The 18,012-nt window shown below is 38.2% G+C and overlaps 1 protein-coding gene across 4 annotated transcripts in view; it reads left to right on the forward strand.

The window, feature by feature from the left end:
• The first annotated feature begins 334 nt into the window (after positions 1-334).
• The window catches only part of HORMAD2 (HORMA domain containing 2), a 51,252-nt gene continuing 33,574 nt past the window's right edge, over positions 335-18,012 (forward strand). The window contains exons 1-7 of one of the 4 annotated variants that reach the window (XM_079763082.1): positions 335-500; positions 4,369-4,453; positions 6,598-6,739; positions 10,704-10,767; positions 12,003-12,039; positions 14,075-14,095; positions 14,804-14,830. In XM_079763082.1, the coding sequence (XP_079619208.1) occupies positions 4,403-4,453; positions 6,598-6,739; positions 10,704-10,767; positions 12,003-12,039; positions 14,075-14,095; positions 14,804-14,830 (342 nt within the window). In that variant the 5' untranslated portion in view covers positions 335-500; positions 4,369-4,402. Of the gene's footprint in view, positions 908-4,368; positions 4,454-6,597; positions 6,740-10,703; positions 10,768-12,002; positions 12,040-14,074; positions 14,096-14,803; positions 14,831-18,012 lie in introns of all 4 variants that reach the window. The other 3 variants (XM_079763081.1, XM_079763083.1, XM_079763084.1) reach the window with 3 other exon arrangements.

The following is an 18,012-nucleotide window of genomic DNA, read 5'->3' on the forward strand; positions in this document are numbered from 1 at the left end:
GTCGGCGTGAGGGGGGTAGGAAACTGTCAACAGGTGTCCGGCCGGGAACACGGGCCGGTGTTAAGGGGGCCGGGCGTGGAGGGGGCCGGGCCTGCCAGGGGCCTATTGGACGCCGCTCGGCTCTTATTTGCATATTCATGAAGCAGGGAGAGGACGGACGCCAGCGTTCGCTCCGAGAGGTGATGAATTATTCATGAAGGGCTCCGCCCCGCCCCCCCGAGGAGACCTGGTTGATTATTCATGAGCTCGAGAGGCGGGTTTGAACCGGAAAAGGCCGTTGTGGCCCCCTCGGCGGCGGGAGGCGGGCGGGCGGGCGGGCGAGCGAGGCCTGCGGAGGAAAGGGCCCTTGAGGATTGCTCGTCTTCTAAGGCTTCTGTGAACTTTTTCTTTTCTTTTCACCGGAGAGTTTCGGTTCGGTTTGAAAGTGTATCGCTGGGGCGCCACATACTGTGAGGAGACACCCCGGGGCCGAGGAGAAGGCCTGGGGGGGAAGCTTCTAGGTAACACGGACCCCTCCGCGGTTGGCGGCGACGGCGGTGGTCACGTTTCCCAGGGGAGGCGGGGAACACCCCATTTGCCACCATCTTAGGGAGCTTTTCCGTCGAGCTTTCGGTGGGAGAGAAGGAATCCGTCTGGGAGAGGAAGCTGGCCAAGGCGACCAGGACGCTGCGTGTTGCGGGGAGCCGGGTGTGGAACCTTCGAGATCGCTGTGAGCCAGGCCCGGTTTTTCTCTCGCCGCCGCCATGGAGGTTTTCTGCCAGAATCTATACCCAGAGGTGTGGGGCGGAGTCCCCACCACCGAGTGACCTCAGCTCTCCTTTCACTTTTATCCAGGATGTGCCCTGTAATCTCGGTGGACTTTAGTTCCCCAAACAGCACAGGGGGAGAGAGTGTCTTGAAACGCGAGGTTAGCCAATCACCAAAAAACGGGTTCAAGTTTGGCCCAGCCCTGTGGGTACATCGTGTCCTTGGCTGGTGAAAACGGAAAAAAAAAGAAAAAGAAAAAAAAGAAGTATGGTTCTTGCTCTTCAAAGAGCGCTTAATCTAATTAGGGCGATCATCTCATGTCTCCCCCAAGGAGCCGTAAATCTTTGGAGATGTGTGAACAGTCTTTTTTTACATTTTTGTAATCCTCAGGGGAAGCTTAGCACATTGTAGTCGCCCAGTAAAAAATGTTGAATGAATGAATAATGAACGTGGCGCGAAGAAGATATTAAAAAACACACCAAAAAGCTAATGGAGTGGAAACCATTTCCTCTGAGTGAACCTGGAGCAGGGGAATTATCGGGGCCAAATGGGATGTGTTAAAAGGGGGGCGGGGGGAGGCATAGTAATTTATGAAAACAGACTCAAGGGGGATCCCTCGAGTCCCCGGATGACCTTTGGCAAACCAAGTCCTCTTGCTGGACTTTGCTTTCCTCTTCTTTATAGTTTTATATTTTAAATTTAAATGCATGACCCATTTTGAATTAGTATTTGTATATGGTGTGAGATTTAGGTTGAGTTTCTCACCTAAAATCTACCCCCCCCTCTTCCCCCCCCCCCATACCTTATGGATTTCCTATTTCGCCAACACTATCCTCCTATATAAAAAAAGGCTAATATGCAAATCGACCCAATGGCAGAATGACCGGTCGCTGTGATGCGCACTGACCTCTAGGGGGCAGACGCTCAACGCAGGAGTTGCCCCCTGGGGTTCAGTGCGCTCCCACAGAGGGAGCGGCTCAGCCAGAAGCCAGGCAAGCACAGCGATGGTGGCGGGAGCCTCTCCCGCCTCTGTGACAGCGCTAAGGATGTCCGACTGCCATCAGTCGGACCCCCTCATGGGCTCTCAGACTGGGAGAAGATGCAGGCCCCGCTGAGGCGCCCTCCCAGCGGCCCCCCCCCCAGTGCATGAATTTCGTGCACTGAGCCTCTAGTTGGTTATAAAGACTACCCTTCCTCCACTGAATTGTTTACCCTTTTCTTTGAAAGGGATTGGATTAGTTGTAGAGGATGTCTCTTCAGTTGTAGAGACCATTTATGTTGAGAGAGGAAAGGGGGAGAGAAAGGGGGGAGAGAAACTGATCAGTTGCCTCTGGTACATGCCTGACTGGGGATCAAACCCACCATCTTTTGGTGTATGGGACAACGTTCCACCCGACTGAGCCACCTGGCTTGGGCCCTGTCTTATTTCTTGCAGTCATTAAGGGAAACAGTTGACATGTTGAGTCAGAGTTGAAGGTTACACACAGAAATGAAGTTATAGTCTGAAGTCATTTGTTGGAATCTTTAAGGACCAGAGAAGCATTAGGGGGTTTTCAGTCTCATATGAAATACTGTAAAAGAGTGTCCCCTAGTGCTGCTCTGAAGAAGTCATTTGAGAGGAATCATTACCTGTTTATTATCTCTGTCACCACCTGGTGGCCTCAAATAATTCTGCCCTCTTTTATTTGCAAAATCTTCCAGAATCTTGCATTAATCTATACACAAAAACAGGTCACAGGGTGACCCAGAATGGAATTTCTTTTAACGGACTATTTTACAAATATTTTGGTCAGAACTGGATAAAACCTTGAAAAGAAGCCACAGTTTAATTTTTTTTTTTTTACATGCCCTTGAGTCCGCAGGCCAACACTCTATCCACTGAGCCAAACTGATCAGGGCCACAGTTTAATTTAAAGCCTTTGAAAAGAAAAGGGGAAATTTACTTTTTTTTATTTTTTATTTTAATGGAGTGAAGCAATGGAAAGAAAACCTGTTTTGTTTAGTTTTTTCCTAAGGAACAGCTTAAGATGGAAGAAGCAATAGGAGAGCGCCTAGGCGGGGCTGCTTGGGCTCACTGAGAAGTCACAGAAAAGGGGGCCTTGGAGATAGGTTCAGGGGTGAGCTGGGATGAGCCTTGGCTGCCCATTGCTCCCCTGGTTGCCAGTCTCCTGGGTCCTAGAGTTTAGGAGATGCACGCCTGTGGGGGACGCATGCATGGGTGTGGGCGTGCTCCAGGGAGGCAGAGTGCCTAGATGTATTTGAAACAATGGTTTTTATTGTGGTAAAATGTACATAACAAAATTCACCACCTCAACCATTCTCAAGTGTACAATTCAGTGGCACCAAGCTCATTCACAGAGTTAGACAACCATCACCACTATCCATTTCTAGAAAATTTTCATCACCCTGAACAGAAACTCTGTACCCATTAAACTTTCCATTCTTTCTACCCGCCAACCTCTGGTAACCTCTATGCTACTGTCTATGAATTTGACTACCTTCCTCATATAAGTGGAATCATGCAATATTTTTCCTTTTGTGTCTGGCTTATTTCACTTAGCATAATATTATCCATGTTGCAGTATGTATCAGAATTTCATTCCTTTATAAAGCTGAATAGTTTTCCATTGTACATACCATATTTTAAAAAATCCAACTGCTGGTGGATAGTCCCATCTTTTGGCCATTGTATATAATACCGCTATGAACATTGGTGTGCAAGTATCTGTTCGAATCTCTGCTTTCATTTGCTTTGGGTGTATATTTAGAAGCGGATTTGCTGGATAATATGGTGATTATTTAACTTTTTAGGAACTGCCATACTGTTTCCATAGCAGCTGCACCATTTTGCATTCCCATTAGTAGTGGTTTTAATTTTTCCACATCCTCACCAATTTTTGTTATTTTCCTTATTTTTTTTTTTTGAATAGCCAACCTAATGGGTGTGAAGTATAAACATTAAATTTTGAATTGGCTTTGAAAATCAATTACACACGAAGTTAATTCAAGAAATTATTTTGAGGTGCTGCTATATGCAAAGCACTGTTACATTTTGAGGGAATAACAAGGATGAAAAAAAAATATTATTGATGGGGGGGTCAATCCTCACCAGAAGACATTTTTCCGCTGATTTCTAGAGAGAGTGGAAGGGAGGAGGAGAGATAGAGAGAGAAACATCGATATGAGAGAGACACATTAATTGGTTGCCTCCTACATGGGCCCCGACCAGGGCCGGGGATTGAGCCTGCAATTGAAGTATGTGCCCTTGACTGGAATCGATCCTGGGACCCCTCAGTCCGCAGCCCGATGCTCTATCCACTGAGGCAAACCAGCTAGGACTCATTAGGTGATTTACAATATTTTTCTCCTCCAAATGTATTTGGGAACAAGTAAGTCAACTTACATTTTCATTGGGTGGTTGGAAAAACTGATCCAGAGACCTTATGCCAAATTAAAAAAAAATTGTTTGTGGCGATCAAAATGTTTATTAAACTAATTTTCCAAACAATATAGTCAAATGCTAATTTTATAATATTTCTTTGGAAAATTCACAATAAGGATTATGTTGGGCAAGGTCTCTAATTGGTTTATTTTTTCTTTCTTTTATTTATTTTTTTGCAGGTTAGACTTAAAAGAATCCTGATACGTTACTATAATGGCCATTGCTCAGCTCTCTCACCCCATCAGAATTCGCAAGGCATATAAGGTATTTAGTAAGAATTATGGCTGCTCTGTCTCTGCAGTAGCCTATTCTCCATCTTACTGCTTCACTAATAAACTCTATTTCACTTAAAAATGGAATTAAAAGAAAATTGATGACTATGTAGTCAGTTCAGAATGATGACTTTAATCTTTGGCATTTTTTTTAACAGCAGTTTTATCAGTTAATTGGCACAAAATTTCTGGCAGAGCATGTCTATATTTTAACTGCCTAATTGACTGAGGATGTTCAGAAAATTAGAATAGACTCCTACAAAATAACTTACTGGGTGTTGTTTCATATTTATATACTTAGATTTTTCTAGGGTAAAAGAAATCAGAAACAAAAAAGATGTTTAAAGAGAGTGGTTCTTTGTTAGACATTCACTTCCTGAAACAATTAAGAAACTTCTGATATACAACATGACGTAGTTATAAGAACTGAGGGAGAGAACAATGAGAAAAACTTGTATGCTGGGACGCGTGGGGGGCATGCCAGGGCTAGGCAAACTTGCTGGTTTATTTTGGCAAGTTTATCTTGTCCTATGACATTCATTAATGAACCATTTATGTATTCATTGAGAGCCCAATATCATATAATATGTATGTAATACTGTATTATCCTCTGAATGAATAAATAAATAACAAACTTCACCCTGACCGGGTGGCTCAGCTGGTTGGAGCATCGTCCTGTATACCAAAAGATTGTGGGTTTGATTCCTGGTCAGGGCATATACCTAGGTTGCAGGTTTGATCCCAGTGGGGACCAGTACAGGAGGCCAAATCGATGTTTTTCTCTCTTCCTCTTTAAAAATCAATAAAAACATATCCTCGGGTGAGGATTAAAAAAAAAAAAAAAGACTCTTCATCTTCTAGAAGTTTATAATCTGGTTAAATTAACATTTGCAGGAGTTAAGTCAATATACAAAGTAATATATGCGAAAGAGAGTAAGGCAATACAAATGATAAGAATTTATAGATTTTATATAGCCTGGAATAGTTTGTATGTTCCTCATGAAGGAGATAGACTTAAAGTGAATCTTGAATGATGAAAATGATTTTAATAGAGGAGAGAAAAGAGAATTCCATGAGGGAAGCCTATCACATGCTTTGCCTCAGAATAAAAAAATGAGCGTGGCATGTTTCAGAGAATAACAAAGAACCATCCTTACTGAATTGGATGGTTGAACAGAAATAGTAAATAAAATTGAATAGGAACTCTAAGGATAAATAATATGGATCTTAAGGCTAAGGAACTTAATACTTTATTCTGCAATCAATAGAAAGCCAGTGGGTTTGATCAGGAGAGTGAGTAAAATAATTGTTTCAGGAATATTAAGCTGTAGCAGAAATAGGAAATATTGAAGTTGAAGGAGAATTGTGGCAGAGAGAAGGCAGCCATCTTTCTTGCTCGAATTCAATATACTCACCAAGCTGCTGATCTCATTGAGTTTTCTAAGTGTGCTTCCTTCCTGGGGCAAAGATGCTGAGCCATATATATGAATTGCAATCAACTTGGCAGTTATTTTTCTCACTGAGTATTAACAAATTGACCCTTTGATATAAACAGATCTTTGTAGTTTGGACTACATGAGCTACTTCTCCCAGTAAGTTTTAAGTGATTTTGCTATTTAATATTTTAGACAATAATAATAACTATAGAAGCTAACATTTATTCACCACTTACCATGTGCCAGGCACTGTGCCAAGGGATTTACTAGTATATTATTATTTCAATTAAACTTTGCAATAAGGAAGAAACTGAAGCTCCGAGAAATAAAGTAACTTAGGTCATGTAACTTGACAGCTAAGCTGTAAAACATCACATGTCATTAGCACACTATCTTATTAAAATAATTTATAACAGTGTTGTTTTACAGTATTTGTAGTATTTTCATGTATTAGGTATTATCAAAACGATAGCTAAGTGAAATAAGTCAGTTAGAGAAAGACAAGTACCATATGAGTTTACTCAGGTGGAATTTAATGAACAAACTGAACTACCAAGCAAAATAGAGACAGACTCATAGATAGAGAGCAGACAGCTCTAGAGGGGGCAGGTGGGATTGGGATGGGGGTGCTAGGGCTGATGCCAACCACTGAGCACACAGGCCAGGGTGAATACTAATCTTTTTCATCGTTTTTTTCCAGGGACCAATTTTCCCATCCCAAATTAGTGATAAGGAAGAGTCATTGACAATGGTGAAGAAACTTTTTGCTACTTGTATCTCATGTATAACATATTTAAGGGGCCTGTTTCCAGAAAGTTCTTATGGAGACCGCCATTTGGAAGGTAAAGTTTAACTAAATGGTTACTTTGGCTATTATGTCCCTTTTCTCTGTTTGGCAGGAGTAAACCTTTAATTTCTTGCAGAGTGTGCTGAGTCCAAGTCATAGGCCTGTTCTTTAAGAACAATTTGCTAATTAATTTTCCATTTTAATTTGACTCTGTTTAGTGGTCTTACTTATAGGAACTATTAGTTCTTGGCCAGATAACAAATGACAGACTGAGGAGAAAAGAAATCTATATGGATAAGCCCAATAAATCTAAACTAGACCTATAAAAGCAGCAGCCAAATCAAAATCTATTTGGGATGCTATGGATTTGCATCCAATTAAATTTGTTCTTTGAATTATACTTTGGCATTGAGAGCCAGGTGAAAACTCTTCTTCCTATTAACATATATGTAAATATGTTATAAAAGTGCATATTCATGCCAAACCCATTTGTTGATTAGCATATATATTTAAACAATTATTACTTTAATCAGCTTTGGTCCTTTCTAAATGCCAGGCCTTCAACTTGCCTTCCTTTTGTTTCTTTTTTATTTGTATTTTTAAAATTTGATTTGAGAGAAAGGAAGGGAGAGAGAAAGAGAAACATTGATTTGTTCCATTTAATTATGCATTCATTGGTTGATACTTGTATGTGCCCTGATCCAACCCACAACCTTGGCATATTGGGATGACGCTCTAACCAAATGAGCTACCTGGCCAGGGCCTTTTTGTTTCTTGTGTCCTCAAACTTATGATCTCATTTTCTTATATTACAAGCTGTTTTTGGCTCCTTTTCTTCTGTTGAAATTTTTAGAAAATGTACCTAGGACTCCTCAATTTTTCAAAATCTTATTATTTGTTCAAAAAGCTGGATTATTAAAAAAAGCTGGATTATGATAACAATTCAGAAAATCTTGCTGATTTGTTACTAAAGTAGGAACTGCCTTTGAAAAATAAATAGGTGCGGTCTCTCTCTTGGAGGCACACACACACCTTTCTTCCCTCAGGCCTGCGTCCTTACTTTTCTCTCCTAAACTTTAAGGGGCTCCATGAGACTTGCAACCAGGAAGCAGCAGGCAGTGGCAGCTCATCCCAGGCTTACCCCCTGAACCTGTCTCCAAGGCCCCTTTTCTCTGACTTTCCAGGGAGCTAACAGCAGCTCATTTCTATAACATTTCTAGAGAGCCAAAGCCACCCCACCTAGGCTCTCTCCTGTAGCTTCTTCTATCCTAAGTCGTTCCTTGTTAGACTATCCCCAGCTTTAATAAACATACTGTCAAAATAAAAAATAAAAAGGTAAATAAATAAATATAGAGCTACAAGTGTCCTTGTAACACATTTTTTAAAATCTAACTTTACTTTCAATTTCTCATATCTGTACTTAATTATAACCTTAGCCTCATTTCAATTTAATTTTCTTAAACACTAGAGGCCCGATGCACGAAATTCATGCAAGGGGCTCGGGCCTCGCAGCCCCGGCTTCGTCTGGAAGGTAGTTTGGCTGTCTGGTCTAATTAGCATATTATGCTTTTATTGTTATAGATTTGACTCTCTACATGAGCTTCAGTGAAATATGTATGCTATAAACACAAAAGCAACATATTTGTAATTATTATAATAGCCTCATTTGTATCGGGTCATTTTTTTGGTTTATTGGATATAAATCTGTAATAATGAATATGTTTATAAATAGCACAGTTATAGTTTCTCCTTTTGTTTGGAACATGGAATTGGGAAAAGACATGCTTTGGGTAGTTAATGGTTAAAAAGCAAAATTCACCCAAGTAAATTTGAAGATCTAATTGGCTTTATTTAGCAATTTCTAAATTGTGCAGCATCCCGACCAGCAACCAGAAGGGTACTCTGAGGGGCTGTACAAAAGGAAAGCTTTTAGTAGGAAGAAGGGTAGCGCAAGGAAGCTATTAACAAACAAAAGAATGGATTCTTTGTGGGCCACGACTCTTTTCTTTGGGAGAAGATAACAGGAAGGGTTTTATCATACAGATTGGCTCTTCTTTCTGTAAAGGAGGGAGAGGGCCCATAGGGACAGATTTACCTTATTGGTGCTTGACCAGAAAATTCCATACTGGTTGAGTAAGATTACATTTCTGGGAGAGATTGAAACTGCAGTTAGAGCTTGTATTAGATCTAGGTTTGGTATCATGGGCTTTTAGCACAATTAAACTTCATTTTGGGCCTGTGTGTGTTTTTTTTCTTTAATATAATTAAACACTTGTGCGCTAATTATTGCCCATAGGCATGGGGGTGGGGTGGGGAGTGGGTAATACCATTCCTATAGCTTTATTTTTTGTGACAGTTTTTGTGGCAGTTATATGTCTCTCTCTCAAAGTTTGTACTTAAAGTAGCATATATCATAAAAATGCTCAATACTCCTATGTCACTCTCTTTCTTTGTAATCTTTAAATGTTTTAACAACATGGAATAATTTTAATATTCCTCAGTAGAGATAGAACTGACATAATTTTTAGAATAAGAAAACAATATGGCCCTAGCTGGTTTGGCTCAGTGGATAGAGCATCGGCCTGCAAACTGAAAGGTCCCAGGTTCAATTCCGGTCAAGGGCACATGCCCGAGTTGTGGGCTCGATCCCCAGTGGGGGTCTTGCAGGAGGCAGCCGATCCATAATTCTCTCTCATCATGGATGTTTCTATCTCTTTCTCCCTCTTCCTTCCTCTCTGAAATCAATAAAAATATTTTTTTAAAAAAAGAAAACAATATGAAAAGGTGAAGTGACTTATTCAAAGTCATACATGAATCAGTGATTGATTTTGGACTGATCTGAACTACAAATTTTTAATACAATTTTCTATCCTCTCTATGTCATCATAAAAAAGTACAAACCCAAAAAAAGGAGTAAAAATAAACACAAAATAAATTTTAAAAAAGAGAAAGAAAAAAGAAGTGACTTGAGATTGAAGTGTATGTTTTAAATTGGTTAATGGAGATGGTCTCAATACTACCTATGATTATTTAGAATTCAACAGAAGCAAAGAAGTGACACAAATTGATTTTGCAACCAATTCATTTGTGCTACTGCTGGGAATGAACAATTTTTCCTCTACACTTCTAGATTCCTTGAATTGTCTAGTAATTAATTTGACATAAGATTAACACAAGAAAAACGAATTTAATTTTGTATATACAGGAGCCCATACAAATATGAGAGCAAAGGCAGTCAGGCAATTAAGATGTATATGCCATTCTGAGCTAAGCAATGGGATAAGGGCCAGGGAGTTTCAAAGAGAAGGAGGGCAATTCACAGGAAGATAAGAGGAGCAGGTGTTTGGTAATCAGATGTTATCCCTGTTAATGCAGATTAGTAAGTCTATCAGATAAAAAGTTATCTCTGGTAATAGCTCTCTTTCTGGGCCAGGTCCCCTATCTAAATTCTTTTAATCAGTTAATGGAAAGGTAAAAGTTTACCTTGAGTCAGCTGGGTCTTCTATTTTTTTAAATACTGGTGTGTCTTTTTTAAAATTGATTTCAGAGAGGAAGGGAGAGGGAAAGATAGAAACATCAGTAATGAGAGAGAATCATTGATTGCACACCCCCTATTGGGGACTGAGCCCGTAACCTGGGATCGAACCATGACCTCCTGGTTCATAGGTTGATGCTCAACCACTAAGCCACACCGACCAGGCAAGTCAGCTGGGTCTTGATTGCCATTAGCTTCAAATAATCCACTTGCTAAAGTGGCACATTTGGGATGTAATATTCGGCTCCCCTTCACTATATTGTGTAAGGGTAGACTACTAAACTAGAATAAAAATCAGAACTAAGCTAATTATCAACATAGGATTTATTTTTAGATATTTACTAGTAGAGATTCCAAATATTTTTATAAGCTATAAAACTTAGTTTTATAAATAAAATAAAGGAAATACCTTTATTTAGAATGGACAATTTTAGTACACCAGTCATTTAGTAGATGAAAATAGACTGTGTTTCTATTTTTGTAGACCTCAATTTAAAAATCCTCCGAGAAGATAAAAGCTCTCCTGGTTCAGAGCTTATTATTAAATGGTAAGTAATTGAAATTTTGCAGAAGTTGAATATTATTTTTATCATGGCTGACATTACCCATAAGACTTTATTTGGTAACATCATTTCTTTCTTTTTTTAAGACGTTCACAAACTTTATTTTGACCACATTTCACATTTTAGATTTAAACCCTTAAGGGTCAATATCTTGCTGCCAGAGATATTAGAGGAAATTTGATGAACAATTGGGTAGGCAATGATTTTGCAAATAAATTAACTTCTAGTTTTGGTAAACAAAAATTATGACAAAAAAGACAGAAAAATGCCAGCATTTACAGAAATCATACTGTACAACACTCATGGGTATTAGTTACTGAGAGTCTTCAGTGGGCCAAGTTCTAGGGCATAAGATTTTACATCATGATTTTATTTATATCTCAAAACAACTTTATGAAGTACATATTAATTATTTAGTTGAATAGCAAATGCTGTAGTATATAAATTACACAATTTATGTACCAGTAAGTAAGAAAGAAAAAATGTTGCTAACGAAACCAAGACACACCACCAGTTATAAGATGCATCCTGATATTAGAGATGATAAAATGTGAAAGAATGTGCATCTTAACTCTGATGAGATATAATTTCCATATTACAGATGAGGAAACAGACTTCATGAGGTTAAATTGCTGAACATCACATAGGTAGCAGATGGTAGACCCGGGGGTTAACATTCAGGGTAGTCTGGCTTGAAGCCCTGGCGTGTAACTTTCATAGAGTGTGTCTCAATCTGTGTTTATGCTGCATTAAGTGAAACTAAATGTCTCTTTGTTGTGGTGGTGGTTACATTTCTTTAAAACATTTTCTTTCTGCCTTTTAAAAATAATTTTCTACAAATTTGTAATAATTATTCAATGTAATTTTAAGATACTGACTTAGTGTTATTTTTTTAAGTAAATATACTTGTATAAAGAAAGAAAAATATCAATCAATATTTGATTACTCATGATAGGCATGCCAGTGTCCTAAACAGTATGGAAACCAACATGAAAAATAAGATGTAATTCTGTACCCTAAAATTGCTTACCTATTATTTATAAAGTTCTATTAACATATTAAAAGGTATTGGGAGTTTTAAAAATTTATTAAATGGGAAAGGTAAATAAATGATTATCAATTTAATGTACTTTAAAGCAAAAAATATAAATCACTTCTGTACTTGGAATTTTTTTGGCTTTGCATGTCCAAATTGACATCAAACATTTATTTCTTGACAGGATTCAAGGTTGTTTTGACGCTTTGGAAAGGGGATACGTAAGAATGTTTTAACATTTACTCAAAGACTCATCTTTTATTCCTTAAAAAAAAGATTAGCCTATATTTTATTGTGTTTTAATGTTGTACCAGTGCCTACATTTGTATTCATGAACCAGTTTCTTTTTAAGTTTTTGTTGTCCCATTGATGTCTCATTTACATCAATTAGAAATGAAACCCTCATTTTTTCTCTTTTACATACTCATATCTTTTGACCACAGAATTTCCTCTGAAGTCACTGGAAGAGATCCACAGGATGTGGGAGAGGGAGACAAGAATCTGGCATTTAGCACATTGAGCATGTTCAAAATAGTGGCGATTCAGTTTGCAGATATGAAAGGGAAAAATGGACTTGAATAATTCGTTTTTATTCTATGTTGGTTATTTTGGTAACTATGTTTGGTGTATATATATATATATATATAATCTGTTCCCTCAAAAGAACTAGTACTGTAGCTCAAATATTTTAGAAATACAGCTTAAATTTTAAGTGCATCAGATCTTTCTTGCTGCCCAAGACAGCTACAAAGGGTGTAATAATTAGAGGCTCTGGTCCTAGCTGAAGAGACAAGATACATAAAATAAAATTTCTATTACTGCTTCCTCCCCTTCCCTCCATCTGTGTCTTCTTTTTACTCCCTCTCAGTTTCTATTTCTTTAAGAAACCTTGAAGTGGTCTGCAAGGCCTGTGTGAACTAATCTCCATCTGCTTTTCCAAGGCATCCCTCTCACCATTGCTCACGCTGTCCCAGCCACATAACAAATCTAGAATATGCCAGGTGCCTTTTGCCTTTCTACATATTGCTCCCCTTTGCCTGGAAAACTCTTTCCTACCCAACATCCTTTAGCTGGCTACTCCAGGATCCTTCAGGTCTCAGCCTAAATATTTACTTCCTCAGGGAGGCCTTTTCTGACACCCCTCTCCCCCCAGCCTCCATTGTTCTGAAACACCTTGTGCTGTTTCTTCATAGCAAATAATACAATTGGCACCTATCTGTGTGATATTTTTTGTTTAATATTTTCTTCCCTGCTGGTCTGCAAATTCCATGATCGGGGCCATGTCTATTTTTTTTTTTAATCTTCACCAAGGGTATGGTATGTGTTTTTTAAAAATTGATTTTTAGAGCGAGAGAGGAAGTGAAAGAGAGAGAGAGAGAGAAACATTGATGTGAAAGAGAAACATCCATCAGTTGCCTCCCATTAAGTGCCCGGACCTGGGATCAAACCTGCAACCTAGGTATGTACCCTGACTGGAATTGAACCCACAACCTTTTGGTGTATGGGACAATGCTCCAACCACCTGAGCCACTGGCCAGGGCTGGGGCCATGTCTATTTTTGAATGAATAAACTTTTAATTAAATAATTAATATACAGTAGAGTTGCACTGTGTAGTCTTAAAATCAGTTGTATGCAGTAACCAAAATAGCCACACAGTGTCACTAAAGTTTTAGTCCTTTGGGTGAAATAGGTGAATAATTTGCTATGAAATTGTGGCCCTGAAATTTTGTCATTTGTATTCTAGTTTTAAAATTTGAATGATAGGCTTCATTATATCTCTATCTGTATATCTATATATTCAAGCAGAAATAATCTGTTTATAGTAATGTATAGATATAGGGAGAGCAAAGGTTTTATAGATTTATGTCAGGCTTAAAACTTTTTAGTTTAGTTGATTTGTTTCAAAAGGCACATTTTATTGACATACTTGTGGCATATTTAATTTCTAGTAATAATAAATTATTTTTATATATTTTACCTCACAAACTATAATATAACTTATAGAGAATAAGGATAATTATTTTCTTTTTCTTTCCTTTTTTTTCCTTTAAATCCCTCCTCTTCCCAGCATAACCCTGGGTATGTAATAGGCACTCACTGAGTGAATGAATAATTAGGATCCCTTTTGTTCTGAATAATATTTTTTCAACTCAAAACTTTGGACCTCTCTAATATTTTAATTAGCCTTTAATGAAAATAATAATAACATAGGTGCAAGTATATCAAATGTAATAACAATATTTTTTTTCTTGAAGCTACACATGGCAATACTTACAGTAAGTATACATTTGAAGACCAAGCCTCTGTGAAACATTAAAACAGTACTTTCCTCTGCCTTCTTGAATTTCTTTATCTGTCCTATGACATTTTGGAATTTTTTAAAACTAAAATTTTTAAAAACATGAGTTTTAATAAAATATCACAAACTATTTTGTTGGCATATTGTAATACATGGGAAAATATAGGATATACCAACTGCTTCATCTATTGGCTATCAGAATTTTATTTTTTGAGTTTACAGATTGAAGTTTTGTAGAGTTTTCTGAAGTTTTATCTATTTCTGGGTATAGCATGGTGAATGTTATTAAGATAGAAAGAAAATGAGGAGATACCATTGAGAGTCTTAGATATATTATTTATTTAAAAATTGTAAACCATAAAAATTATTTAGAATTTATTTGTAGCTCAGTCACAAATCATAACCAGTAATCATAAATACCTGGTTATCAATTTTCTTATAGTTAGTGTTTACAGAATACTCTAAAGGCTATGTTTACAAAATAAGCTTATTCTATCTCTAGCTTGAACTATGTATCTTAAGATTATCTGTTTATCTATCTATCTATCTATCTATCTGTCTGTCTGTCTATCTCTTTCTGTACTCAATATAGCACAAATTGAACTCTTCATATAGAACATGTATTCTGTGAGGAGTAATCTAGTGTCTTTCAGAAATTAAGTGCTGTTTATTTTTCCTTAAACAGCTTTACCCAAATCCCAAGGAACCTGAGGTAAGAACACACATAGATGGGTAGTATATGTACATTATATTTAAAAATGTTTACCTTAATTGAGAGCCATAGATTATGTTACCAGACTACCTACCATATGAGCAAAGTAACTCGTAGTGAGCTCTTTCCGTGTGTTTTATGATAAATTTCACCAATTCTTCATTATGAGATTTTAAAAACTACTTAGGGGCATTGAAAAATAAGCATCGAGTAGAACTGAGCCTATTCCCTAATATGTTAACATTAAGAATCTCTGCTTGTATAAACAGCGTATTTTATTATTTATTTTAACCGATTCTGAATCCTTTCTGTTTGTGACCTTTTGGAAGGTATGGCATAATTCTAAACTTTCCCCCCAACTGAATTCTCCCCTTTTTGACCTTTTCCTAGATTTTCAGAGCTTTACCTCTTTATTTCTTTCTCTAAATTTCTTCCCTCTGCTGATTGAGTTCTACTCATCCTCAAGGCCAACTTATATCCAAATATTTCATGAAAGTCTCTTTACCTATTCTGTTCACACTCATTTCTTCCTTCTCTAAATTCCTTTTTCATCAGTAACCCACAATTTAACACTCTCAATTGATTCATGTAGATTGCTCTATCTTCCCAACCAGATTGTGAATTCTTGAGAACAAGAGACTTGTCTTGTTTTCTATCTCCCAAAGGGAATATCATAGTCTTGGGCACGTAATAGTTACATGTGCTGCTTTGAATGGAAACTGTGGCGGTGGCATAGAAACGGAGGGAGAAGCCTCTCATTCTTCCTACTCTCTTTACTTTCTTCCTATCTTTCTTTGCGGTTCCTTTACCTTTTTCTTAGCTTTCCATTTTCCTTCTCTAAGCCAATGGGTTTAGCCTAATTACTAGTGGCATTCAAGACTAAATTAAGCATTTTTAGTCTTTAAAATCCTTTCTTGGCAAGATCATAAATATGTGTTTGAACAAGGTGGAAAATAACTGGTACATACAGGCGGGTAATAGTTCTTTAATGCCGAAGTACCTCTGGGTCTTTGTCTCTTGTGTCACTTCCAAATGCTTTCCGCCTCCCCCCCCCCCCCCCAGCTTTAATGGGAAGTTTCCCAAACTAAACCCTCCTGATAAATTGTTAATAAATTGGTCACTTCCTTAGTGCGGTAAATTATTATGTTTTCTTATGCATACACAACTTCAACTCTGAAATCCGTGGTTTTGAGGTAGTGAAATGCTAAGCAAATTGGGCTTAACTACAGAAAAATCTTACAGAGTGAAAAGAGAGCTATTAAATGAGCTTTGCTACACGCAATAAATATAACAGTGAATTAGGAAACAAAGGCTTATTATATGATAAGTTCTGAGCTATCATTTATGAGCCTGAAAAAATATTTTGAGTGCTTCCAGACTCTTCATTATTGGCATTTATCTGATTTCGTGCCATGTTTCTTGACTCATATCCATAGAACTGTATCCTCCGCTAAGCAAAACTGCACAGACAATAACAATATTCATATTTACCTGAAGTGAAAATGCATTTGACACATGGGTCAAAATTTGCAGCACACCCGTGAAGAGTCTGTCACGTACACAATTGAGAACCACTGTCTTAAGTAAAGGATGCTTACCCAGTCCAGAGGCCAACAAGAGTTTGAGCAATGCACAAAGTTGTGGTGCTTGTGCACTTGACGTTTTGAGATGAACTGACAAAAGTAAAGTAGAAAAAAGAAGTAAAGTAGTAAAGAGGGGTAGTGTCGCTTTTCTGCAGACACACACTACAAAATGTGTGGAGGGTATTAATAAGAAGTGTAAGCCAAAATGTAAATATGTTAAGGAAAGATTTATACAGCTCAATGCATGATAGGCCCCTAAAGAATTACTATATGAATATTGTGGGGATACAAATCAAATATCAAATGTTTTCATTCTCAAATGATCTCAGACAACAGATAGCACCACTGAGTAAAAGTTGTATATTCTCAGTTTTGCTAAACAATCTGTTTATAGAAAGGTCATAAAGGATCTATTCTTGGTACAATTTAAAACATGAAAGATAGCTCAGAGCATTCCAACTGGAGTTGGCTGAGAAACATGGGCAGGCAGGAAGAATAGGCACTGTTTGCGTGACAGGCAATTACACAGCGTCAGCGAAGGGAGGCCGCCATGCAGTGGCCTGTCTGAAGTGAAGCTGTTGCTCTGAGCACTCCAGTTTCACATACCTCTCCTATTGTTCCGTGCTCCCTCAGTCCTCTCGGGCGACGGGTTCCAGGACCCCTGGGGATGCCAAAACCTGCAGATGCTCAAGTTGTTATATAAAGTGTTGTGGTATTTGCATATAACCTACGCACATCCTCCCGAATACTTTAAGTCATCTGTAGATTGCTTGTAGTGCCTAATACAATGAAGTGCTCTGTAAATAATTGTTATACTGTATTGTTTAGGGAATAATGACAAGAAAAAAAGTCTGTACATTGTTCAGTACAGATACAACCCTCATAGGCCTGACTGCATAGTGCACGTCAGCAGCCACATAGCATATTTTTTCCAAATATTTTTTTAACTTTTTTTTTTAATCTTCATGTGAGGATATTTTTCCCATTTAGGGAGGGATAGAAGGAGTAGGAGAGAGAGAGAGGAACATCGATGTGAGAGAGACACATTGATTGGTGGCCTTCAGGCCAGGGATTGAACCTGCAACTGAGGTACGTTCATCAGCTTGGGCTGATGCTCTAACCACTAGCCAGGGCCCAAATATTCTTGATCCTTGCTTCGTTGAATCTGCAGATGTGGAACCCGTAGGTACACAGGTCTGACTGTACTCACAAAGCAGCCTTCTGAACTTGGTTGGATTTTTCAAGTCTAGCTAGAAAAATATTTTTTCTCTTTTAAAATTAACTGCATTAAAAATCAATATTCTTCGAGTTTAAGCAGATGAGTGAATTTTTCTAGGACCTGATCACTTGTGATTAATGGGATAGCAAATCTATATATATAAAAGGCTAAGCAGCTGTCAGACCATTCGACTGTCCGGCCGATAGCTATGACGTGCACTGATCACCAGGGAGCAGACACTCAATGCAGAAGCTGCCAAGCTGCGGTGACTTGGCAGAGGCAGTTCTTGGGTGACGCACCCGGGAACCAGAGAGGTGGGAGCCCGATTCTGGGGTGTGTCACCCGAGAACTGCCCTCTCGCAATCCCGAACTCCTTGGGG

The sequence above is a fragment of the Cnephaeus nilssonii genome (assembly GCF_951640355.1).
Source record: "Cnephaeus nilssonii genome assembly, chromosome: 22".
NCBI lineage: Eukaryota > Metazoa > Chordata > Mammalia > Chiroptera > Vespertilionidae > Cnephaeus > Cnephaeus nilssonii.